Source organism: Pelmatolapia mariae, linkage group LG4 (genome assembly GCF_036321145.2).
Source record: "Pelmatolapia mariae isolate MD_Pm_ZW linkage group LG4, Pm_UMD_F_2, whole genome shotgun sequence".
Lineage (NCBI taxonomy): Eukaryota > Metazoa > Chordata > Actinopteri > Cichliformes > Cichlidae > Pelmatolapia > Pelmatolapia mariae.
Genome location: NC_086230.1, coordinates 7,039,690 through 7,066,967, shown reverse-complemented (window position 1 = coordinate 7,066,967; position 27,278 = coordinate 7,039,690). Strand labels below are relative to the sequence as shown.

The window sequence follows — 27,278 nt, the reverse complement described above, 5'->3', positions numbered from 1 at the left end:
CCCTGCAGCACATTTACAAAATCTTGGACAATATGTGTTAAAATAGGTTGAAGCTGTTCGGGTGGCTCCTTGCTGAGACACTTGCTGATCCTTCCTTTAATTTGCTTTGCAAACGATCTAGTTACCAAGCTGGTGAACGCACCTTTACACTCCTTACTCGTTTGTTCCTGTGGCGTGGATCGAGTAAACGCTTGATGCTACCTTCAGAGCTTTTCAAATTAAGAGTTTTGCTTTGTAGAGGAGCATGGGAAATGGTGTTTGTCAGAAGCCGGTTAAAGTGTAACTTCTGAAAAAAACCTCAGTATTAAAATTGTTTATTTAAAAAAAGAAAAGCCTACAAAAATCTGTGTAATAAGAGAAACAGCATAGTATTGAAAAGCGCTCTGATTCTATGTCTTCATCTCTCTTTTGTGAGAGGCTGTTTTCTCACATTGTTGTCCTTGTGATAGACTCGTGCCCTTTTCTGCGCCCTTTGAGCGTATGGATTTTTGTCTCATGTGTCTGTGTGCCCCATCTCCAGTCTGAGATGCTGCTGCAGCACCAGTCCAACCCGTGCATCGTGGATAACGCAGGGAAAACCCCTCTGGACCTGGCCTGTGAGTTCGGCAGAGTTGGGGTAAGAACCTACGGTTTCAATCAGTATTCATCAACAAGATTGCAACAATGTGTTGCTTATTTTCTCTTTGTTTATTCGTGTGTAAGGTGGTCCAGTTGTTGCTGTCTAGTAACATGTGCGCTGCTTTGCTGGAGCCCAAAAAAGGAGACACGACCGACCCTAATGGGACGTCTCCGCTGCATCTAGCTGCTAAGAATGGACACATAGACATCATCAGGTACACACACACACACACACACACCACATCTAATGATAAACTGGCTTTAAATGTCCTCCTCAGACTGCTGATCAAACAGATGCGTAACACAGCAGGGGAACCGTATAATCCAACACACGCAAAGAATAATGGAGCAAATGCGTGCCATACAGTCACTGCTGATGCATCAGTCCTAAATACATTGTAGAGATCTGGAGACAGCTGATGGCACTCCAAATCTGCACTGCACTTCATTTTATCACGCTAAATATTCAGTCATTATAAGCTCATCTCAGCATGGATCTGTGTCTGATTTTTGTTTATTTTATTTATTTATTTTTTTGCAAACGTGCATCACGGCAAAAAGACTCCCGTTGCCTTGGTGAAGGCAGCGTTTAGCACAGAGCCTGAAAAGATCCCAGCTGAATGGTGCGCCACGGCGGATAAACACACAAACGGCAGAGTTCATTATTTTCTCTGTTCGCTCTCAAATACTTTTCAAGTAACTCAGAGCTGCTGTGTATGTGTTGGTGCAGACACCGGCTTGCCCGGCGGGCACACACAAAGGGAGGTGTTGAAAGATGAGAAATGAGAGAGAGACCTGCAACTGAGGGAAGATAAGAGAGAGCAGGAGGACAGGAGAGAGAGAGGGGTAGTAAAAGACGACGAGATAGAGAGAAAAGGAGCTCAAAACAGAGCGAGAGAATAAAGATTGTCATAGTTGATGGAACACAGTGTGGCTCTCTTGAAGTGACACTGATAAATGATGCTCATTAGTCATGGCCAGCCGTCTGTGGAAGACAACACGCACACATACTCAAAGAGGAAAATTAAACGCGCTTTTGGCAGCTTTTTAATTTTCTTTCTGTCGTTTATTTATTTAATTTTTAATGGACTTTTCTCTGACCCTGTCATTTTATGGGTCAAACTGGTGATTTTCTGTACTCATTGTCAACAAATCCAATTAAAAAAACCAACATTATCAGTGACTGATGCTACAGACAAGTACAGTCTGTGTAGCCAAGGCCTGATGGACACTCACAGATTTTTCAATTATCTGCGGCTAAGCTAGAAGCTAACATCAGTGTCCTGATATTATCACACTTACCATGTTTAGTAGCATGTGTCAACATCCCATCTTCTGGCCAAACAGATTTGAGTGATCCTCAGTCTTTGCTACTTAAGTTCAGTTTCCCTGTGAGGAAGCACTTGGCGATGGTGGGGATGAAAAACTCCCACCACAGGAAGAATCCTACAGTAGAACCAGGGTCAGGGAGGGGCAGCCATCTGCTGCTGCAGTCAGGATTATAATTAATAAAGACATCAGAGGGTTAAGTGTGGACGCTTGTTTCCACCACTGTAAAAAAAAATGCCATCCATAAAACAAAATTTCAAGTTATTTTCTTGAAAATTAGCCTTTAGAGTTACAGTTGCAAATCAGGAAGCTCGATGAATGACATCATTTCCTATTTACCTTGTTAATTATGGAACGCCAGGACTGCCATAATGAATTAATTAAATACACCATTAAATAATTAATTAAATGTGGCAATAATTAATTAAAATTGGTATTAATTAATTAAATAAATAGTTATGACACATGTAATTAATCAATTATTGACACATTTAATTAATTATTTATGTATTTCACATTTTAATTAATTATTGACAGATTTAATTAATTAATTATTGACACATTTAATTAATTAATTATTGACACATTTAATTAATTATTTATGTATTTCACATTTTAATTAATTATTGACACATTTAATTAATTATTTAATGATATATTTATTTATTTCATTTTGGCAGTCCTGGCGCCTGGCTCTCATCATGAATTAATTTTATCTGTCAGCCTCACCCATCAAACTCAGAGGGCGGGGTTAACGCTGCCCATGCAGCTTCTCTAACATTTGATTGGTTGCCGTGCAAAGTAAGTCAAAACAGGTCGATCCTAGATAATCGATTGCTTCTGTAGACTTGAGGCAGCCAGGTATCCCAGAATGCATTTCAAATCACAGGCAGCAATGGTGGTGGTGTAGTTTTAAAATACCCCGTTTTTCTGTCACCAACTACACTTTTAACAGTGTTTTAGCCGCGAATGTCGCGCCGTAATCTTCACATGTCTGGTCAGGTTGTCAACATAGAACATGTTTGCAAAAGTGCTCAGATGTTTTCAGAGATTTCACTAGCTCTGCTAACAGTCAGCATGCAGAGTGCACCGAGGGGGTTACGTTAACCGGTTTGTTTACATATTCCACTCTCTGTGTTCCACATGTTGCATTCCCATATTCTCATTTTCACCGAACGATCGTCTCTTTCCGCCTGGTCTTGTGTCTCTGTGCTTCTGTAACATAGAGAACGAGCTGACGTTTTTCTCACGAAACCAGCGATCAGCTCAACAGACCGTCAGTTTACCTGCATACATTCTCCTCCTCACCTGTCAGCTGTTTAACACCTGCTGCTGATTTAAGAAACACGCCCACGTTACCTGGTGATAGTCACAGTTTAACTGGGCAGCCGGTGCTCGATATAACGCAATGTCAGCGCATTTTTCTGCACAAGATAAGTAAATATAGTATTTCTCCCGAGCGCAGAGCTGCTGGAGCTTGTTTCCTTACAGAGCACTTTATAGGCAAACCCACTTTATCGGCAGCTGATGTCCAATCACCGCACACAGCTTTGAAACCTCACCTGAGTTTTAGCTCTCAGTGGTTAAACGCTGGACTTAATTCACTCAGGTTTTGTCTGTCGGGTCACGTTTACTTCGCTGTTTTATTTACAACTGAGCAAATCGGTTTGGCTGAGGTTAAAGTTACGTTTCATAACTGCAGAGTTTTACAGACGTTTAATGGTTCACTGGCACATGTGTTAGACTGAACTATTCGCTTTTCTTTATCTGGTGTGTTTTGGATTTAACAGTGAATTTTGAGATTAAACTGACTTTTCAAATGTTTTTATTCAAAGAGGAAAGAGAAGGCACATTTCCAGCGAGAGGAGCAGAGTTTCCTACAGCATGTTCATCATGAAGACTGCAACCTGGACAGAAATATTATATCATCTGTTTTTTAATAGTTATTCAACTGTATTCTAAGCACCAGCTGTCTGTTAGAATTTTTAGAGTTTACTTAACTAAAAATAAATGAGGTTAGCATATAATTTGTGTGATTTCTCTCTCTCTCTCTCTCTCTCTCTCTCTCTCTCCCTCTCTCTCTCTCTTTTTTTTTTTTCTTTTTCGGTCATGTTATGTTTAACTGTAAAAGGTTTGTTACAAACTATGAAACACATCGTGCAGACTTCTGGATGTTAGAAGAAAACTAATACTGCTCGTGAATGAGACTAAAGGCAGGAGGGTGTCCTTTAAAACTAAACATGTTAATAGGACCTCCCTAGTTATATCATAGTTTATGATATAGCACGTGTATTTCAGTGTAGTGGTGAACAGTCACACAGCTCACATGGGCGTTATCTGTGATACTCCTTAACTATAATTTATCCAAGTTAACGTCAGTTAACCATTCAGACAGTTCTTTTGCAATGAAAAACATAAACACCTATGCTGCGTATTGTTTACATTACAGCTGCTTATGCAGTAACCATGGTAACCACGGACTCTGAGCGGCTGGATCGACGGAGGTCAGACAACAATTTTACATGTATGATCTTAAAACAGGACACAGCCATTATCCGTCCTGGCCTCATATCAAATGTGAACGCAGACTGAGTCTATGTTTGACGTTTGCTTTATATCTAATCTTCCTCTCAAACATTTAAACAGCAGCGAGTCTGCAGCTGAGGGAATACAAACTCAAAATGTCGGAACAGGTTCGATCGTGGATTCATTTGGTAATTTATTAAATGTATAACTGTTATTCTAATCTGCTGCTGAGTCTCTTACACTGATGAAAATGCAGAAAACACAGATCACGAACACCTGTTCAACCAATCACTTTCTTTCCACTTTGATCTGCGACAAACTGACGGTTCATCTCTGTTACAGTGTTGCGTTAGACTGCTATATTTTTGTGTTCTTTATGCTGTAGATTTTCAAGTCTCTGGAATAGTTGGCAGTATTAAGGATGCTTTTCTGTAAAATCATATTGATATGACCCGTGACATATTCGTAGATGACAGTTAGATAGTCAGCTGGGAAACTCTGGGTTAACTCAGAGAGCTGAAGATATCGTGGATATGCTGATCTTGCTCTGTGGTGTACAGGTCCGTTTACCCTCATGATTAATATTCACAATAAAAATATTAGCCGAACATCATGAAGTCTGTATGTGTTTCATAGTGTCGAACAACCTTTGTACAGTTAAAGCCATCAGTTACTACATGACGGAAACACCAACGTTATCTCTCTTCTGCGATTATACGCAGGTCACGCTGATTACTGAACAAAAACCCAAAGATCAGCTGTTAATCGAATTTATTTGCTCTCTCTCCTCCTTAAACATGTTTTTAATGTTAGTTATAATTCAGAATTGGCGACTGAAACACGTAGGACACATAAGAACATCAGGAAATAAAACCCGATAAATATAACCTCAGTAAAAGAAGTCAGTGTCAGCGGGGATTATTACAGCTGTGTACCGGGGCCTGCACTTTGTCGGCGGTAATAGAGATTGACAGACCACGTGACTTTCGCGCGTTGCATGCCAGGAGGTAGTGGCAAAACATTCAAAGTACCGCATTAAATGCAAGCATTTGCAGCACCGCAAAACGTTTATTCTCCGGTTCCAATACCGTCTTGCTTTTTCTTTCCTCACCAAAAAAGGAATGTACAAAACGAAGGAGAACAATGCCGGACCGTACAAAGACAGACTCGACGAAAAGGCAAAGAAAAGGTACGAGGAAAAAATCAAAGGAGTGAAAGGGTCAGACCCTTACGAGCACACAGAGTGGACAAAAGACGTCAGCGTGCTGCCCAACTTTCACCACGCTCAGATTTATAATTATACGGTTCTTGGAGTGAGTGCATACACTCATGAAGTTTTTAGTAACTTCAGGTCACTGCAACAAGCCCAGGTACAGTTTACCGAAGGATGGGTACAGGACTCTGAAATGCACCGTGTAGAACGAAAGACCATCGTACAAACAAAGGTAAGTTTACCAGTCTCACAAATCGTCTTCATAAATACACATTCGTTAACCGTTTATTAATAGGACCTTTGAGCTCAACGGTAATTAATTAGTAGTGGAAATAATTTCTGGTACGCATTACAGAAATGTAGCAGTGACAATAATATTGTATGCTGTAATCGTACATGGCAATTATTATATATAATATATTATATGCCCAGTCTGGATCGCATTCCAGCATTTCGTAGGCTGGTTTGCCTACAAAAGACAGCAAACATTACACACAGCCACAATAAACAAAGGAGCATAGCCCGATGATTTCTGTTCAGCGCCAATTAAGACGTATTAACTACCACAAAACACTTACCTTTGTGGAAATGCTTGGAGCAGACTAACATGTGAGGTGGAGTGTTTTCGAACGTTATATTAGGTCTTCTGATAGCGGCAATCCAGGCCATCCGTCGCCTGTTCGTGACTTCGGAGACATGGCTTGGACAATTTCTCTTCCACGCTGGAATCCGATAAAAACCAATCGCATTTCCCGTCGACTTCACGCGGCTGTCGTTCGCCCGGCTTGTGCAGTTAATAATACAACAGCTTCTTGACATGTTTTGTTTCTTTTTATCGCTGTGTAACTGATTTCAATTGAAAGCCTGTGCCCGCTAGTACCTCTTGCCACTACTTCCCAGAATCCTTTGCGGTTTTACCCCTGAGTGACGTCACATTTTCAATCTCTATAACAGCTGATTGCTTGCGAGGCGAGCGGGTCTATCCCACGCTTTGCCGTGAGACTGGGCAGACATCTCCGAAATCATCGAAGCACTTTTGCAAAGAGGCTGTATCTTGACAAACCGACCACACATATGAAGATTAAACCACTACATTCTCGGCTAAAAAAATATTAAAACTGTATTTGGTGACACACAAACAGGGTTTTTCAAAGTTCAGTTCTGCCGGTTGTTGTGGGCTAAAAACAATGGCCACCAGGCCAAAGCAATGGTTTTGACTCGATCAGCGTTAACCCCGCCCCCTGAGTTTGATGGGTGAGGCTGACAGATAAAATTAATTCATGATGAGAGCCAGGCGCTAGGACTGCCAAAATGAAATAAATAAATATATCATTAAATAATTAATTAAATGTGTCAATAATTAATTAAAATATGAAATACATAAATAATTAATTAAATGTGTCAATAATTAATTAATTAAATGTGTCAATAATTAATTAAAATGTGAAATACATAAATAATTAATTAAATGTGTCAATAATTAATTAATTACATGTGTCATAACTATTTATTTAATTAATTAATTCCAATTTTAATTAATTATTGACACATTTAATTAATTATTTAATGGTGTATTTAATTAATTCATTATGGCAGTCCTGGCGTTCCATAGTAAATAGGTAAATAGGAAGCTGAAATAGGAAGCCAGACCTGAGCTGACCTGAGCAAGGTCAGCTCAGGTCTGGCTCCCATAGACCAAGATAGCACAGCGTGCAGCGCACAGTGGATTCCTCGAAAGACTATCAGAGCTCTCTAATATTCAACCTTCTTCATATTTTATATGTTGTATGTAAAAAGTAACCAGTGTATCAAACAGAATGACCTGAATATCTCCTGCTTAAAGTGTGATTCAGCAAAATAACTCTAGCGTAAATAGAATTATATTTGGCTCCTTATGTAAACATTTTGATTAAAAGTATGTGCACAATTTTTTTCTCTATTTTTTAATGTTCCTTTGTACAATTCCCACATGCTCCCACCCTTGTTCCCGCATGCTTACATGTGCGCATCGGTGTTTTAACACCTCTCCTGATTTTCTCACCTCTCTCTTTTGAAATGATCTTTCTCACTTCACCTTTCCTCTGTCCTCTTTTATTATACTTTTGAACTTGCCTGTTCTTATCCTCTCTCGCTCTCTGTTCCACCTGGTGCCTCTCCCGGCAGGCTGCTGATCCAGGCTGGCATCGACATAAACAGGCAGACCAAAGCAGGCACTGCCCTGCATGAAGCTGCCCTCTGTGGAAAGACTGAAGCAGTGAGACTCCTGCTGGAGGTGAGTGGAACTACTGCTGCAAAGAGTTGGGTTTCTGTCACAGTGCACATGCAAAGGTGCAGTAGGTAGCAGCAGGATTGCGCTACTGCACATAACTAATCTGGAATCCAGCTCATCTAAAGATTTACAATCATGTCACCTTTGACCTCTGACCTTTCCTCCATGGTCAATAGATTAAGCTGAAGGTCAAAGTGATAATAATGCTATATAAGGCTATTAAAACTGATATTTATTAGTAAACATTTAACATAATTTTACTAAATACTGACATGAATGCTGTGTGTGTACTATATTCACCTAAATAAAAAAGGATCAGAAATAATTATGCTCAAAATTATGTCAACAGGGCAAATAACTAAACTACCCGCCTGTATGGTTGATTTGAACACGCCACGAGGTTTCATGCTTAAGTGACTGTGTGTGTTTCGGCACAATAAACTAACCGTGTCATTTAGCTCCTGAGCTGCGAAAAGGTTACCAGCCTTCACCCTGAAGCGTCTTTGTTCCCTCGGCCTACATTTGTGTCAACAGATTTAAACGTGATATTGCTCTTTGGCTTTCAGCTGCCTCAGCAGAAAAATAAGATGCGGGTGTAATTAGCAGATTAGGCCCAGGGAGTTAGTGTTATGTTATCCTGACGTCAATTATGGTAAATCAACGCATCCCTACAGCGTTTAATCAGCATCTAGATGTTCTAATTTATGAGTTTAAGTAACTGGATACAGTGTGTTTTGTGGAATCTTTTTGCTGTATGAAGAGGCATACAGGGCTGTTAATGTAATAACCAGAATTGTAACTTGTCCCCTCTTCTGCAGAGTGGTATCAATGCCACTGTGAGAAACACGTACAGCCAGACTGCGCTGGACATCGTCTACCAGTTCACTGCAACACAAGCCAGCAAAGAGATCAAACAACTGCTGAGGGGTAGGATGGATGTTTGTATATATAACAAATGGAGAGGAATAGATGGTCAAATGAAAAGCACAATGGACAGACATAGTTTAATTTGAAATGTACAAATGGTACTGCCAGCAATCTGTGAGTTTAACTTTGTATAAAGACTGAAAGAGAGGGAATCGATCAGCTATGACATGTCAACAAAATGATTGTGCTAAGCTAACCAGCTGCTAGCCGTACAGATTGCATCCATCTCAAACAAGCAACCAATTTACCCGTTATTATAATTATAGAATTAATATATTTACAAATGTATACTTTTAAAAACTGTATTCATATATTCAATTATTATATATGTATTTACAATTTACTTTTTCTATCATTTGGTCATGCTTTTTTAAAGGTAAAAATATACTGTGATAAATTAATAATAATGTAATCTTGAGAATGTAAAGCTCTTTATTGACACATTTTTACATCAATAGGAGTGTTTTGCACAATTCATCATTATTGTGTTGTAACTCTACTTCACAATAATAATTTACTTTCTTTGCCTCTCAGATGCGTCTGCAGCCCTTCAGGTTCGAGCTCTGAAGGATTACTGCAACAACTATGACCTGACCAGCCTCAACATCAAAGCAGGAGATGTCATTACGGTAAAGCACGCAATGGCAGCTGTTCCTGTCAGAAGCAAGAGGATTTAGTGTGATGGTGTATTGTGTTCATTGGAGGCTAATGAATTTTTAAAACAGCTGTAAATTTGTGAGGCAAAACCTTGTCTTCCATAATAATATGATTGAAACGAGCTGCTGATCATTTTTAACTGTTTTGTATAAGCTATTAATTCTGGAAGTTCAAATAGGTGGATACATTTCCACTAAAGCTTGAAAAGTGCACTAATATTGTTCTTTAAAAAATATAAATTCTTCATCAGCCCCCTTAGATTAGCTGGTTATCAGGGGCAGTTATAATATTGTTAATTTTAGTTAACCCTTTAAAACATTGGTTCTTCTTGTTGGAGGTACCGAACCCCACCAGTTTCATATGCACATTCACTGAACCACTCTTTAGTGAAAAATAAAATATGATTTTTTTCAAATTCAGGACATAGATATGTCTTTTACTGGTGCACGAAATGAGCCGTGCATGTCACGGCGGAGGCTCTGCCGAACCCCTGAGACCGACTCACCGAACCCCTAGGGTTCAATCGAACCCAGGTTATGAACCACTGCTTTAAAGCCAAGCTTATGGTATTCGTTACAAGTGTTTTTGTGAGTTTTTGAGACTTCTACATCATCAGCATGACTTTTTTTACCCTCAAAAATTGATATAAATTGCATGACAAATTTTTAAAGACTAAATTGCAAAAATATGGCTTATGTATCAAATGTGATACAAATGACAAATCATATATGCAGATTAAAATTTGATATATTTTAATATATTTTGTCTAAAGGGTCAACAAACACTCCATTATCAAAAAAATTAAAGATTTCTGGCAGTGATTTCATGGTTCAGGTTTTAAAGGAAGAAAAATAAACCCTTGAAAATATTAAAAGAAGTGTGTCATATGTGAATATTTGTTTTTTCACTGCCAGAAAAAAACAAAAAAGTGCCATTTTGTATGAAATGATTTACCAAAAATTTGAAAAAAAAATGAAGACTGACATGCAGACACTGCGTAATCCCTGCAGACTCATTATCCACGAGTCCTACCTCCAATCCACTGATTAGCCTAAACAGATAGGACACTTTTCCATCGTATTATATTCCAGGTTGCAGTTTACTGGAATCAGAAATGCAAGGACGATGGTTTCAGCATCCTTTATTTGCCGTGAGCATGTTTTACAGAAGCATGTTTTCACTCCCTTCATTGCAGTGATGAATATTTATGAGCATGTTTGAAGCCTTTGGGTACTTATTACAGTAGTCAGGAAGCCAAGTAGTGCCAACGCTTTTTTCCTCAGGGTCTCAATGAACAAGTTGACTTTGGGGACTTAGCACCAAATGTGCAGCTTTGCGTTTTTTAAAAGCATAGAATTATAAAGTATTCACGTTGGAAAGCTTTAAATAAAATTCTGTGGTATTAATCATTTATTAATTTATGTATTGTCCACATTTAATGTAGTGGATGTGCTCGCCTCGCAGGTTTTGGAGCAGCACCCCGACGGACGCTGGAAAGGCTGTATCCATGACAACCGGACAGGAAATGACCGCGTGGGCTACTTTCCATCCACCATGGTGGAGGTCATCAGCAAACGCACAGGTGAGTTTGCGCTAATATGTGTGCGCATGTGAGGTTGTGTTGGAGCTGCTTTTGAAATTTTGATAAGGCTGGCTGCTAAAAAGCTTCTGCAAATGAGTCAGGCACATGTGCACACTTGGAGCGAACGCAGGAGGTACTCGGAGGCAAACATCTGTAAAACCGGTACATTAAAGGTAATCTCGATAAAAACCCTAAGCCAGCTTTTTTTGGATAGAGCGAGTTAAAATAGAAGTCACATCAGAGACTTTCATCGCTTTCATCTCATACACTGGGAGAGGAGCTGTCTGTGAGTCAGCCAGCATCAAAGTGGTACCATACAGCCACCTGTCATCTCTGCATTGCTCAAGTTAAGGTCCAAGCCTTGTGGTGGAATTTTTGATAGTACTGCATCAGCCTGGGGAAAAAAATAATTAAAAAAGCCCCACACCCAAAATATTTAGGTGGTCGACCCAAGGATGCTAGTTATATATCCCACAATTATCAACATCTTTCTTATAGGTCGCCACCACAGACAGTGTAAAAGATGGATGAAGTCACCGTGATGTCATACACTAGCAGTGAAACCAGTTGCTCATTGGTTAACGAATTGTCGCTCACATGATGTTTGCCAATGAGCTTAATGCAGATAATCCTCTATTTTTAAACATAGTATGACTAACATTTAGAAAACAGACTTTTTTGATTCAGTATGGCCTGAAATGAGCAACGGAGGAAAGTGTTTGCACCGAATCTTTCCAGCCCAAAAGCTACGTCCATGTTTTACATGTCTGTGGTTGCAGCTTACCCTCACCTCTTAATTGTTGACAGGAAAATATAAATAAAACCAAAGCTAAACATTTATCTACTTTTAGTTGCGTACATAAAAAGAATAGTTTGACATTCCAAGATAAAAATGTCTGCCTTTACATGTGGAACGATGATATTAAGCTGCTGCTCCTAGCATTCAGATAGCTTAGCTTAGCACAAGACAAGTGGCTTAATGGAGCTCAGAAGTGTGTGCTTATGTATTTTATATAAGTAGTTACCCTGTTGTTTCTCACCAAATGCTATAAAAGTAGCATTAGGTGAGAAAATTGACAACATGTCGTATTTGTATGCCGATTAGCTTAACTTTAGCAAGACTGAAAACAGCTAGCCTGGCTTTGATCAGAGGTAAGAAAATAACAGCACCTTTAAAGCGTAACATTTAGCACGTTAGATCTGATTTTATAAAAAAGTATAAACATGTTTTAGTTTAAACCTTTTTTCAGGGTTTAAGATGAAACTACTGGCTGTTGTCTTCTAACCCTCTGCATGAATAGACATTCCCCCAAACTATCAAACATTTCCTTTATTTGTTTAGCATGTAAACTTTCATTGCTTGGTGCGCCCCCTCCATCTTAATCAGCTTTTATTCACCTGGATGAAACGTACACAACATATTCAGACCCATCCTGTCATCTCGGTGTGACTGAGCAGCCACAGAGAGGCTCAGATGTTTTTAATTGTTTGTCGTGTTGGTCCCTATAGGTCTGGTAGTTCTGTTTACCATCTGTCTGTCTCTCTGTATTACAGTATATGTCTTCTTGTCTTAGTCTGTATGAGTGTCTCTCTAATTGTTGCTCACCACTGACAGCCGTTACCTGTTGTCTGTTCATGCTCATCACGTCCTCCTCTGATTACCTTTGCACACTGCATTACCACCTCGGCACTATTGTGGCATCACCCATCCTTTCATACACTAAATCATGCAGCAGCTGTACGCCGCCTTATACTGTATACGGCAGCTGTATGCAGTGCAGAAACAGCTGGAGTGCTCCCACTTGGCTTGCAGAGCCAGACTGACTAATCACTGCTACCGCTCATCCGCGCATACACAGATACACACTGTGCAGCATCAGCAGCAGCTGTTCTAACAGGAAGTTTCATTTACTCAACTGTTTTTCATCAATTTTTAATTATTCTTTTCTCTCAGTCAGTCCCCTCTCCATGTTATATTGCTCTCATCTGCTCTTTTATTCCCGCTAACAGGGAAGCAGCAGCAAAAATTTTCAGAGACAACCGTTCATAATTTGTCCTAAATGTTGTAATAACGCTTGTGCATTTAAGCGTTTAGTTTCAGTGTAGAGTGACCAATCACAAAAACAGAACAAACTTTAGCAGCTAGCTTGTGAAAGAATGTCTAGGCAATTATCTAGTTATAAATATTATAGATATATTAGCTATAAATATTTTGCAGATTTGTTAAGTCAGCGTTGTTGTGCTAGTGTTGCGCTGCTACTACTACTAGCAATACATTATATAGAATTATAGACTTCAGTAAAATGTGGAAGGCATCAAAACTACGAATGAACACATTTGGAATTATGTAGTAAACACAAAAGTGTAAAATAACTCAAAACATGCTTTATATTTTAGATTCTTCAAAGTAGCCACTCTGCTTTGATTACTGCTTTGTACACTCTTGGCCTTCTCTCAATGAGCTTCACGAAGTCGTGACCTGAAATGATTTTCCAACATTCTTGAAGGAGTTCCCAGAGATGCTGAACACTTGTTGGCTCTTTTGCCTTCACTCTGAGATCCATCTCATCCTAAACCATCTCCACTGGTTTTAGGTCAGGTGAGTGTGGAGGCCAGGTCATCTGGCTAGCACTCCATCACTCTCCTTTTTGGTCAAACAGCACTTACACAACCTGGAGGTGTGTTTGGGGTCATTGTCCTGTTGAAAAATAAACGATGGTCCAACTAAACACAACCCGGATGGAATGGTACACCACACCTCCATCCTCCGTTCACCTTTTCTGCATCGCACAAAGACACGGCAGGTGGAACCAAATATCTCTAATTTGGACTCATCAGACCAAAGCACAGATTTCCACTGGTCTAATGTCCATTACTTGTGTTTCTTGTGCCCAAACAAATCTTTTCTGCTTGTTGCTTTTCCTTAGTCGTGGTTTCTTAGCAGCTATTTGACCATAAAGGCCTGATTCATGCAGTCTCCTCTGAACAGCTGATGTAGAGATGTGTCTGCTACTGGAACTCTGTGTGGCATTTATCTGGGCTCTAATCTGAGGTGCTGTTAACTTGCGATTTCTGCGGCTGGTGGCTTGGATGAGTTTATCCACAGCAGCAGAGGCGACTCTTGGTCTTCCTTTCGTGGGCGGTCCTCATGTGAACCAGTTTCATTGTAGCGCTTGATGGTTTTTGCTGCTGCACTTGGGGACACGTTCAAAGTTTTAGCAATGTTATGGACTGACTGACCTTCAATTCTTAAAGTAATGATGGACTGTCGTTTCTCTTTACTTAGCTGATTGGTTCTTGCCATAATATGAATTCTAACAGTTGTCAAATAGGGCTGTCAGCTGCGCACCAACCTGACCTCTGCGCAACACAACTGATGGTCCCAGCCTCATTAAGAAAGCAAGAAACTCCACAAATAAACTCTGACAAGGCACACCTGTGAAGTGAAAACCATTTCAGGTGACTACATCATGAAGGTCAGTGACAGAAGGCCAAGGGTTTGCAGCGCTGTCAACAAAGCAAAGGGTGGCTACTTATCCAGCAGGTACTAAAGCTAGGAGTCATCAATGCTACATTTTATTGTTTGGTTACAACTGGCTAATGACTTGCAACAAAGTAGCAAATTTAAAGTGAAAATAATACACAAAATACTAATACAACAAAAGTGAAATAAATTTTAAGTATGCACCTGCAAGAAATAAAATATATTGAATGGCCAATTATGTTGTTAGCTCGCACACTGGAGAGAGACATAGTCCCAACATCGCATCAGGTTAGCATGTGTTCAGCTAGCTTCATTACTAAAGTGCTATCTCTGGTTCAGAACATCTTCTTTCCATATTCTAAAAGTTGTTATTATGTTAACATGAAAAATAAAATGCTATTCCAACAAAAGTATGCAGTTGCTGTCGTAAGATGCTGCACAGCCTCTCCACAATGGTTGATACAAACAAGATATTTATATTAATTTGCTCCTCTGTGCTGAGGCATGTCTCTACCTCCAACATTTACTAAAAGAGGCACATGTGAGTGAAAGACCTACATGTTACGTAGAAGTAACACTTGTAGCTAATAACATGCAACAGAACATATTTGCTGTTTTGCACAGTACCACTGCTTGATTGAAATGCAAGTTTATTATCAGTCCCTCAGCCCATTTCCACTTTCACGGCATCCTTATTACAGCGCTCCGTTCATTTCATTCCACCGATGCTCACAGCTGTTTGTCATTTACTACATCTACTACATCAGCTTTGTCCTTCATTCCCCTCTTCCTCTTGGTTTGAGTTCTAACTTCAGTCCTTGTTTTTAATTTTCCTTTTTTTTCTTCCCTTTTTTCTTACATGTAATTCTCTGTTTTGTCGTTTGTTTGTCACGTGGCGGTGGCTCACTGTTGGCTGGTTGTGTGTGTGTTTTCCGTGTGTCGTCACGGTGGGTGTTATCTAGGTTTGGCCAGCACAGTCATTTGCACTCAACAGTTTCAAAAGATACCGCTGGTTGCCCCGGCGACGGTTGCCCCTGCCAACGCAGTAGTCAACGGCAACGACACCACGTTCCATCAGATCCATATCCTGCCTCCACCGCCTCCTCCTCCACCACATTCCCATCAGCCACTGCTTCCACTTTTCACTTCCTTTGGCTATAACAGGTCACCCGTGACAAGCCCACAGGGAGACACACCTACTGCCCCAGGTACATGGCCCCTTTTTCATTATTATTATTGTTATTATTATTATCATTATTATTATTATTATGTTTATTATTATGTTTATTATTATGAAAGCTTTAAGGGATGCTTTCCTTATGTTTTATGAACTAATTGCAAGTTTAAAATCTGATTGGCTATGTAATACTCAAATTGGCATTTTTCCTGTTACGAAGGCATCCATTAAAGTTTTCTGTTATTAAATCATTATCCATGTAATTTTATGTGTTGCTCATACTGTCTAACTTTTGTTTTTCAATTGTTGCTGTTGTCATTTCCATTACTGAGATCCAGAATCCGCTTTGGGGAAGAAGAGTTTAGACCTCCTGATATTTCTGGTATTATTATTTTAGCTGGCTCTGTGGACAAAGATCAAACCGTGCAGGGAAATAGTTGCAGACCATTGCACAAAAAATATGCAATACATACAGTTACAGGAATTACATTATATGTAAAAAAAAAAAAAAAAAATTATTAAATAAGAACCATAAAAGTTTAGATAGAGTTTGTTATTTTTAATCTCCAGCATACATAACAGTCATTTCAAGTGGGTTAGGTGATAAAACTCAGATGTATGTTGTTTTTTCTGTGTTATTTTCCATTATTATCCATGAAATCTATTCCCTCATTACATTCAAATTGCTTTAATATACGTTAACCTCTTAACCCTCTGTGGTCATGACAACCCCCAGTTCTAACCCTAGTCCCAACACTAATCCTAACCAGTATGAGTAGTTAACTTTTATTTTTATTATCAATCAGGAAAAAAAGAAAATAGTCAGTCTAACTGACACATGAGAAAACATATGCACATTTATTTTCCCTATAAGAGACCATTTCGCCTTTCTCCAAAATACAGGACAGGGTTAGGGTTAACCTCTGTAAGTCACTGGCAGCTCATCTGCGGTAGTGGGTAGGATTCAGGTTAGGAAATCGAAAAGTGTTTAGCAGAAAAATCATAATGCCATAGTGAATATGCAAGACTTCATTTGAAAGGTACCAGCTTCTAGTTTCTGAAAGGTTGCCAATGTAACGTTTGGCTAAACAAAAAATAGCCTAACCAAGACAACTTGCTGGTAACCAAAGCGTCTCCGGGATCTGCCTCCTCCCGATGGGACATGCCTGGAACACCTCACCCAGGAGGCGCCCAGGAGGCATCCTTGTCAGATGCCCGAACCACCTCAACTGGCTCTTTTCGATGTGGAGGAGTAGCAGCTCTACTCTGAGCCCCTCCCGAATGGCCGAACTTCTCACCTTATCTCTAAGGGAGAGTTCAGAGGAAGCTCATTTCTGCCGCTTGTATCTGCAGTCTCGTTCTTTCGGTCACTACCCACAGCTCGTGACCATAGGTGAGGGTAGAGACGTAGATCAACCGGTAAATTGCTTTGCTTTTACACTCAGCTCTCTCTTCACCACCACAGACCGGTACAGCATCCACATCACTGCAGCACCAATCCATCTGTCGATCTCCCGCTCCTTTCTCCCGTCACACGTGAACAAAACCCAGAGATACTTAAACTCCTCCACTTGGGGCAAGAACTCGTCCTCTGAGGTTGACCCTATATTTAGGCAAAACAGTCATTGATGGGACTAATATAAATACGTGTCAGTTAGAAGGACTATTATCTTCATTCCTTGAAATGCCAGGACTTAAAAGAACAATCAGGCATGACATACTCTCAGTGCATAGGGTTAGAGTTAGGGTTAAATTACTAATTCATTTTGCAGAATTAATCAGAAAACAGTTTTACATTATTTGGTTGTATTCAGACCATTTCAGTAAAAACAGCCCAACAGATGAGCAGAAGACAGACAAGCAGTCGATGCTGCAACTGAACAGCAGTGCCACATTTTTAAAAAATGCTTTCAGCGTCTTTACTAATAAGAGAAGTTAGGTGTCAAATAGGAAGGTAGGCTCCTCATTTTGTGACAAACCTCTGTTCTCCTGAGTTGGTTTGTGCTTTAGTTGTCTTGATTTGTAGTTTTTGGTTTTTACAGTTCTTTTTCCCCCCTTCCGTTTCCTTTTGTTCTTCCTTCCTTCCCTGAATTTCACCATCGTCCCAGCCACCAGGGCAGCCCTGCTCCTTACTTATACCGACACGCTCCACTCGAAGCCCTCTCCTGAACAAGCCAGAGTGTTTTCTGTTCTGTCCTCGTCCTGCGTACCGTTGTCACGTCTGTTCATTTTAACATCACTTTTACCCACCTTGTTCACATACCCTCAATGGATGTGAGTGTGTGTTTGTGTGTGTGAGTAAGGTGGTGAATTATTTCAATAAACTCTTAGGTGTGTAAATGTATAGAAGGGTTTGGAGAGTTAGAAATTGTTATGATTGAAAGAAACATACAGTAAAGGTGTTTTTCTTTTCATATTGGGAGGAGTTTTAGTTTGACAGTTTTGTGTTTGTAATACTTTTGCCGTTTCCCTTTACCAAATGGGTGACATTTTCTAGCTATTCAGTGAGAAATTGCTTCCTGAATAATACAAATTTTAACTTTATCTTCTTTGATTGTTGAACATGAGATATTAGGGGGGAGAAAAAAAGACTATGTAAAAGTTGGCAACTTACAAAGTATAAAATGTCAGGTGTTGCATAAGAGACCCAAATACATTGCTAGAAAATGTCACCCTCGGTGCTGTGCAGGTAAGTTTTTCACTGATTGTAAACGGCTCTGTGAATGGGAGACCATTCTGTTGCCTCGAGGAAAATTAGTCCTTCCTTTCTTCATCATAACTGTGTCAGCTCAGCATGTTTTCTCTGAGCCTTGATGGTTCAAAGACGGCATATTTCACAAACAGCTGGAATATAGGGATGTGGAAACAAACTGGTCAATAACGTTCCCAAGGTCACTCTGAGGGATGCAAAATGTCCACAAGGAGCTGTGCCATCACAGCTCAGTTTCTCTGGAGCACTGTTGGTCACACATGTAAACCATTATCCAGCCCTTATTAAGATGGTTATAATGGTTTATTTATAATACTCTCCAAATGCACTACAGCAGCCCCATTCTGAAAAGCCCAACATATATAATCACATATTTTTGGATGCATTATATATGTATGTGTATGTACATTATGGCATATATGTGTATATACACAGATTTTCATGTTATGGATTTATTTATGTACTATTGGTATATAAATGTTTTCATATATCTATATATATATATGCTGTATTTTTTTCTGTGTGTGTGTGTGTGAGAGAGAGAGAGAGAGAGAGAGAGAGAGAGAATAAATGTGTGTAAGTTTGAAACCTTTCCTTTCCTTTATTGCTCCTCTCTCCTACTGGACCCTTACTTACTTTCTGTCTTTTCCAAGAATTACTTTAGAGTTAATTTAATTAACTCCACTTTATTCTTGCCGTTCTGAGAATAGGAAGAATATGAATATGAACATGCTCCAGACGACAGTGTAAATTTATCCATTGCAACTTTTTTTATGGATCAAGGCAGGTTGTGATTCAAGATGCTGTCGTTTGAAGCGATTTAGGACTAAAATGAGAAAATGTGAGGCCACTGAGAGGCGTTAAACCTAATCTGGGAACCTCAGTAATCTGCAAATGTCAGCCGTTACCACGGTCTGTACTTTGTTTAAAGTATATTTAAGGAGCAGATATAATATCATGTATTTTATACAAACTTATACATATAATATATATAAATATATATCATATATAAACTTGTTACATAGTACAGTACACATACGTAGTATTGATAGCTGCAGTATTAAGTGCAGACCTGTGTGCTAACCTCATATTAAATCAACTCTGAGATTAAATTTGAATGCTAAATATCACAAACATATAAAAAGAAAGAGCAGACGTAAGCCCTGCAGTATTATTGTTAATCTGTTAGTCTTATGACACATGGGTTACCTGCTCAACCTGGTTAGCTATACTAGCACCCACGGTTTATCTAATATATTTATTATAGTATATAAAGCCTGTAAGGATTCTGATCTGACATTAAAGTGAACTGGTTTGCTTATTGTGGTGAACATGTGGACAGTTACCGCTAGTCCCACTTGTTCTGTGGAGCCTTTTAATTGAATACAAAGCTACCGTACGTTGACTCATGACAGATGGTGTTAGCAGCTACCTGTGAAATGTGAACATTTAGCAGCAAAATAGACAATTATTAGTGTTTTTATAAAATAAAAGTGTAATGCATGGCTGCATAAATAAGCACAGTGCTGATTACTATAGTTCTGTTCCACTTCTGCGTAGTAGGCAGAAAAATGAACTATTACTGCGTTAAGTGGCAGAACAACACCAGTTTCCTCGCTCACTTTAGAGTCAGTTAGCGGCTAACAGTGGTATTCTGTGTTGAAGGTTGTCGCGGCTCAGAGGCAAGTCCTCAAAGTTCTCCTACCCCATCCAGCGGGCCCCATGGAGGCTCCAATGAAGAGATCTGGGTACTGCGCAAGCCTGTGGCAGGTAACTAAGCCGCGCTGCGCTGAGCCCTCAATCCCTGAAACCTGAAGGTCTGACCAGGGGTCAAACAGTATCTGACGCCATTCAGAAAAACTTTTCATACCCAGCGCTGCCATTTCTAAGTGCCTACAGTAGTAGAAATGTCTGGAAGAGCAGAAACCACTCATCTGTTTGTTTGAACCACAAGATGATGTGGTTTGAAGGCTTTCAGATACTCTTTGACCTGCTCCTGACAGTCTCCCATCTCCTGCTTATCCTTCCATCCGAAGCTTAGCTGAAGTCAGCGGCCTTATGTGTAGGACTGCAGCCATCTGCATCGGTCTACAGTCTTTGTGCGTGCGTGTCTTTCCAACTGCTTGTGTGGGGACATCAAGAAAGCTAAAAAATCTGAGAGAAAACCCAAGAGAAAAGATGGTGTGTGCGTGCGTGTGTGTGTGTGTGTGCAACATGTATGAAAGTGTCTTTATTCCACTTTTCTGTTCGTCACTCAATCGTCCGTCACCCTGTCTGTCCGTCCTGTGCATCCAACCACATGCTGCCCAGTGCATTTCAATGGAGAGTCACACCTCTTACCACACTGCTTTGGATATCAGCTAAACCACTCAATGCGTGTGTTTGTGTGTGTGTGTGTGTGTGTGTGTCTGTGTGTCTGTGTGTGACTGTATGCATCCATCTTCTTGCATGTTTGCATTCGTATGAACAAAATCTATACGTGTTGTTTGGGCGGTTGCATGCGTGTGTGAATGTATGTGTATGTCTTCTGTGTGTGTGTGTGTGTGTGTGTGTGTGTGTGTATGTGTGTGTGTATGTGTGTGTTCCAGGTGGAGATCGCAGCAGCGTCGGTAGTTCCGGCAGTGTAACCAGTGTGAGGTCATCAGGCAGTGGGCAGAGTGCTGGCAGCGCTGCACACATCCTCCACGCACAGGCTGAGGGGGTTAAGGTACCCTACACACACACACACACACACACACACACACACACACACACACACACACACACACACACACACGCAAACACTTGACTAAACCTAACAGATGATCTTAAACAAGTACTGAAATTTTCTGAGGTAGTATGAAATGGTCCTTTAGGCTCCGTTCACACTTCAGGCGAAAGCGCATCAAATCCGATTTTTTTGACCCTATGCGACCCATATCCGATCATGGTATGACAGTGTGAACAGCACAAATCCGATATTTTAAAATCCGATCTGGGTCACTTTCATATGTGGTACTGAATCCGATACATATCCGATGTTTTAGAAAGCGACTGCTGTTTGAATGGTCATGTCGCATTAAATCCGTCTTTTACGTCACTGACACAAGACAGACGCCAATTATCAGCGCCGGAGAAGCGCCCGAGAAGACATCGTGAACGCTTCCTGGCCATCCCGTGTAGATAGTGAAACTGTTTGGAAGACAACGTCTGAGAAACGTGAACATTTTATTTGTACTGTATAATCTGCAGATTCTGACAGAAATCTGCAACTATCCTTTGAAGCACCGCTCCTCTCTAAAACAGCAATAAGGATGATTATAAAGTTATTTTGTAAATAACAAAATAACTTTATAACTTAAAGCAAAATTGGCAAATGTAAAGTCCGAAACAAGTCTTTATATTAAGGGCCATCAGTCAAACAATACTGTTTGGTCTGGGTCTAAACAGAGCGCGTTGTGTGTGACGTCTTCTTTTGCGCATGCGGGCCGCTTTGAGGGTTCACACTAGAGCGCGTTTGCTGTCGCATTTTATTTGTAGTGTGAACAAGCAGACAAAAAAATAGGATTTGATCAAAAAATTGGAATTGAGCATTAAGACCTGCAGTGTGAACGTAGCCTTAGTTTGTAAAACGTAACAAGCTGGGAGTTAAAAGCTGAAATTGAAATATTTGGGGCTGTGCAATAAATTGTAACATCTCATGACTGGTTACTTAGCTACTGGAGGTCAAAAATGACAACTGAACAGGCTTTGGGGGCTTGTGTTTATTTAATAATAAAAAAAAACAATTTTATAAAAGTATAATGTAGCCAGTGTGACAATATCCATTGGTTTTGACTATATTTTAGGTTTAGGTTTTAAGGTTTTAAGTTCAAAGTTATATGATAGAAAGAGTAGAGTGCGAAGTCATTAGGTAATGCTAGCAAATTTGGAGAGTTTCATTCATGTGGGTTTCCTTAGTGCTAAGGCAACGGGCTAATAATGGTTCAGTCACACTGGAATTAAAACAGGACTGCGGCCGCTGCAACTGGGAAAAATCTGTGCTTGCTTCGTGATTGCATTGTAGTTACAGCAATTAGTTGGTGGCTGCAAACCTCTCAAGTCCCGCCCAGTTCTTTCATTTACAATTTGGATTGTTCAGGTCGCCTGGGGAAATGTGTCTCCAAATAGTTGCAGTCCAACTGATCGCAGTCACTTACGCGTATATTACGCCACCCAACACGTTCCTATATTATGAGTTTGGAAAAATGTGGAAACATGAGAACCGTTTGGAATCAATCTACACATGTACGTTTATTTTACTTAAATTGCTTTGGAAACCACTATCTAAGGTTAAGGTAAGGTTATGCTTAGGGTTAGGGATAAGGTTAGGGCTGGAATACACGGCTGGAACGTGTGTTACCGCAGGAGCGTCATCCTATTCGATTTCATGCACAATCCGGCGCGTAGCATAGGAGCGTCGGTGGTCACCTTTCCAATGGAACGCCTCGGGACGTGAGAAATCGTCGGTATATTACGCGTCGGGAGTAAGAACGGGCTGCACTTCCAGGTACTCCAAAGGTTTGCAAACCTTTGTAAAGGAATAAAATTTTGCCAACACCTTTCAATCAATCTGAGTCTAAACCTGGTTTGCAGCTGGTTGTATTCTGGTTATATTGCTATATAAAAGCATCTCATTTTGTAGTTATACTACCACCCTGCACCATCCAAACTTGACACCAGTTTTACACTGAAGCAGACTGATGACGCCATCTTGATGAACCAGAGTCACTTCACAGTAACTGACTGTGTGGTTGCAGACCTGGTCCACATCTTCAGAGCGATGTAGTTTCAAATACAACAACATCTCAAGTTCACTGGTTCCAGTGATTTTTCCTTTGCTGTGGTCTCGAACCACAGTTTACCCTAGTGTGACTGTAGAATAAAATACTAGTAAATACTAGAAAACCTGTAGCAGACGCTTCAGGGATTGGCACCATGTACATCATCACTGATGAAGGCTTACATGATGATACTAATCCTGCTTTTAGAAGATATAAGCTTTGTTCCTTATGAATGTTTATTTATTCCAAGTCTTACCAATCAGTGGACAACATCAAAATCATTTTTATTTCTTCGTGTCATTAAAATGAAGGTACAGGGCTGTTGTTTGAAGCTACAGTTCAGGACGTCACATGTAATTAGTTTGTAGGCAAACAGATGAGTGGATAACTGTACTTTGACTTTTTTATGCTATGCCTTTATGCACTCTACATTATTCTTTTTAATATTTTCCTATTTATCTGGTAGCTTTTTTATACATAAGATGTAACATTAAAAAAACCCATTTGATAATCTAGTAAAGTATATCACGACGTTAAAGACTGAAGTAGTGGCACAGAGATATGCCACATGGACATTATATTCCACATTTTTCTCTCATAAAAAGATTAGGCAGATGGATGTCAGTTATTTAAACGTACTACAGTAAAAGAGCCAGACAGCAGATTTGTGCAGCTCAGACTCGGTGAAAGCCTCTGTCCTCTGAGCATCTCGCTTCTCTTTCGTTGGAAGTCCAATTTTTATTGCAGTGCTGCAGGTTTCAGAAGGTTTTACTGTGATTAATGGGGTGGCAGTCGGCATACATCATGTCAGGGGGTTTTTTCCCAAAAGACAGCCTTTTCTACAGAGATCAATTCTAACTGAGATGATGTAGGTATTGAATCTATAAAAGGCAGAAAAAGCACCCAAGCAACTGACTTTTTTTGTCACTGAGGATACGTTATTCAGCAAAGGTGTGACTGTCCCCTGAAGGCAACAGTAGATAATTTAGAATGAATATATGAGCATGAAATGGACACTTATCATCAGATATTATGATTTCAGGAAACCAAACACTTTAAAAGCATGTTTTATCCAGGATTGATGGGCTGTGGAGGAACATTTATTAGAAGCAATACCACATTTTTCTTTAACAAATGAAAAGTAGAATTCATTATTCCTGAAATATACTCACACGTACTTTAGTTTTGCTGCTACACCCTCATTTGTTCTGGTGCAATGTGTCGCCTGTGGTGACTATTGTAACAGTAGTGAGTTTATTCCCTGCCTTTATATATAACCTTTCCATACTCCTGCCATTGTTATGTTATGTTTTAATGTGCCTCAGATAAATTCAATTTGGCCTCCATGTTGGCACAGGGAAGCCAACACATGGTTTTATATCTATAATAAAAAAGAAAAGAAGCTCTGACTGAATTTTCCACCACGTTTCCAGCTGTGTGGTTTGTGACAAAGTTTTTTTTTTCACCTAATAGTTATCTTAATAGCTTAAAAATGAAGGATTTCTTACCGTGATGCATCAACTTTAGTATGTTTGGAACAAAAAATATATGATAATGTGAAATGGTATTACCTTTTGCTTGATCTGAACATGTCTTTCATTAGAACATTAAAAAACTGGTTTGACCAACTATGTATCCATTTTCATGCAAGCTGTGGTAAGATATGCACAGTTTTCTAATTTATAGTCTTTACTTTCTATAAGATGCTAATTGTGACAGTAAAGTCTTGCTAATAAAGAGTGCCATGTTTGAGATCGTACACTGCAGTTTGCTAAGTGTACAGAGGAGCAAGGTGTTCGACAGACGTGGGGTTAAGGTTAACAGAAAGGTTTTGGTTAGCAGTAGTTAATCGAAGGGACTACTACGCAACTCCTAGCTCAACGTAATGATACGGTAATGTTAGCTAAATGATATTTAGCTTAAGTAGCTAACATCAGCGGGCCAAGGCTAACTGGGTCATGGCTGATAGACAAAATTAAAACTTGGCTGCAGCTTCTATGTTGGAAAACTGAAGCCAATTAAGTGCCTTAAACTTTCTACTGAAAGGCCACCAGATGGCGATAGCTATGGTCGCAAAAAGACATCCAGTCCTACAGATGTCTGTGGGAAAACAGACAAACAGGCAGATGAAGTGTGGCAATGAAGCTATTCTTGCCCCATTGTACTTAACACATTAAATAAAATACTTTATAAAGCACATGGTAGCCAGATATTGGATGTAAAATTGTTAAAATATGCTCCTCAAAATTTGATTCTGTTCATTGGGGATTTACTTACCTGAATGATTGAGCATCCATCAAGATGAAAATATGCTGTATTTTCAGCTTGCACTGGCCTAAAGTGGTGAAAAAAAATGAATGCCACGTCAGGGCAGTAAAAAGAAAGTTGTTAGAAGTTGCTGCTCCTGTGTATGAAAGTGTGGTCTCATAAATGTGCTGTGTTTGTGTGGACTTATTTTTTTCCAGCTTTTAGCCACCGTCTTGTCTCAGTCTGCCAAAGCGAAGGAGCATCTGATGGAGCAATCCAAGTCTGTGGATCAGCCTCCAGGTAGGCCAGGCAGGTGACCAGAAAAGAAAGAAGGCTTTCTCCGTTTCCTCTTGTTGCTGCTTATTACTAATCTCACCGCCAAGTATTTTAGGCATACTGTAATATTTGATAACACGAACCGAAGCACAAGCAGTAGGAAGCTGGTGAGAGAAAGAATAGCCAATGCTTTCTAATAAAGAGGAGAAGAGCAAAACCAGGGAGCAAGAGAGTGGGATTAGTCCTAATCCACAGGTCTTTTAGAAAATGTCATCATTTACTTTCACACACAAAAAGATCTTGGCTTGTTTGGTAGACAGATGGCCAAGGCAGGGGATGTAGGAGGGAGTGTAGAAGGGTGTGATTGGTTAAAAAAAGGTTTGCTGTATGTTGGGAACCAGGAATTCTATTGGTTGAGCATCAAAACAATGAAGGAGACCGATCGCAGGGCAGTTAAAGGAGGAGATTCGAGGTCAGATAGCAAGCGATAAACTCACCTGTTGATCGATCCAAGTATGCAAGCATAGGACGACAATTTGTGACTGGCCAACAATATTTCTCCTCACAGGCTCTGCCAGCTCCTCTCGGACATCGAGCCAATCAGGCTGTCCACTCCACGAAGCGCCGCCTTATGATGCCACGGCAACCAGGAAGGGGGAGGGTCCATCCGAGGGGAAGGTAGGACAGTCCCAAATCCCTACAGATTCCGCCTTTCATGCAAACACATACAGGCAGTCGCCACCATCAGCATCTAACTGCAGGATGATAAGAATGTAGCTTCTCAGTCACCACAACCACAACACTCACTCTCACACTTGTACACACACACACACCAAGATGTCCCATCGGTTTCTCTCGCAACTGGCTTCATCCGTGCTGCGAGTTTTCGGATGCAGCCACGACACGGTGAGTGTGAGAGTGGATCCTGTATGAACGTGAACGAGGAATCGTGTGTGCGTGTGAGAAAATCCTGCATTTCTGTTATCTTTTACCTGCTGTCCATTGTTATTCGCTCCTTTTAGTTGCAGCTTCTCTTCTTCCATTGCTGTATTTTTCTTACTTTGCTGGAAAAACATCTGATAGTGCACCTGAGGGAAGGACATCCTAGTTAGATATTGGCGGGTGTGTGTTGTGTGTGTGTGTGCTGGCAGGGGCCCAGCAGTGTGCATAACGTGGGTGGACTTAGCACTAAAAGTGTGAAATCTGAGCTTGCACCATGTGCAATAAATTGTCATTTACTGTACAGTGTATGTGTGCATGTTTGCCTATGTGTTTGACTTCACGTGTCATTGTACAATCGTTTCATGTTCAAAACAAAACCAAAAACAAAACAGTGAGCATATTTAAATAGCAGGTGGTCATGGTGGTAGTGTGCATCGCTTGCCTGCAGTATATGTGTGCACACACTAGCATGTAAGCCATGTTCTAATGACCATCTGTTAGCTAGAGTCCCGATTCCTC

General features: G+C 40.1%; 1 protein-coding gene across 6 annotated transcripts in view; it reads left to right on the top strand.

The window, feature by feature from the left end:
* The window catches only part of caskin1 (CASK interacting protein 1), a 127,058-nt gene that overhangs the window by 82,133 nt on the left and 17,647 nt on the right, over positions 1–27,278 (top strand). For 3 of the 6 annotated variants that reach the window (XM_063471218.1, XM_063471216.1, XM_063471215.1), the window contains exons 5-15: positions 521–616; positions 703–833; positions 7,850–7,958; positions 8,774–8,882; positions 9,417–9,511; positions 11,004–11,121; positions 15,568–15,813; positions 20,158–20,262; positions 21,081–21,199; positions 25,760–25,841; positions 26,386–26,495. In XM_063471218.1, coding sequence (XP_063327288.1) covers positions 521–616; positions 703–833; positions 7,850–7,958; positions 8,774–8,882; positions 9,417–9,511; positions 11,004–11,121; positions 15,568–15,813; positions 20,158–20,262; positions 21,081–21,199; positions 25,760–25,841; positions 26,386–26,495 — 1,320 coding nt within the window. The remainder of the gene's footprint in view (positions 1–520; positions 617–702; positions 834–7,849; positions 7,959–8,773; positions 8,883–9,416; positions 9,512–11,003; positions 11,122–15,567; positions 15,814–20,157; positions 20,263–21,080; positions 21,200–25,759; positions 25,842–26,385; positions 26,496–27,278) is intronic. The other 3 variants (XM_063471219.1, XM_063471217.1, XM_063471222.1) reach the window with 3 other exon arrangements.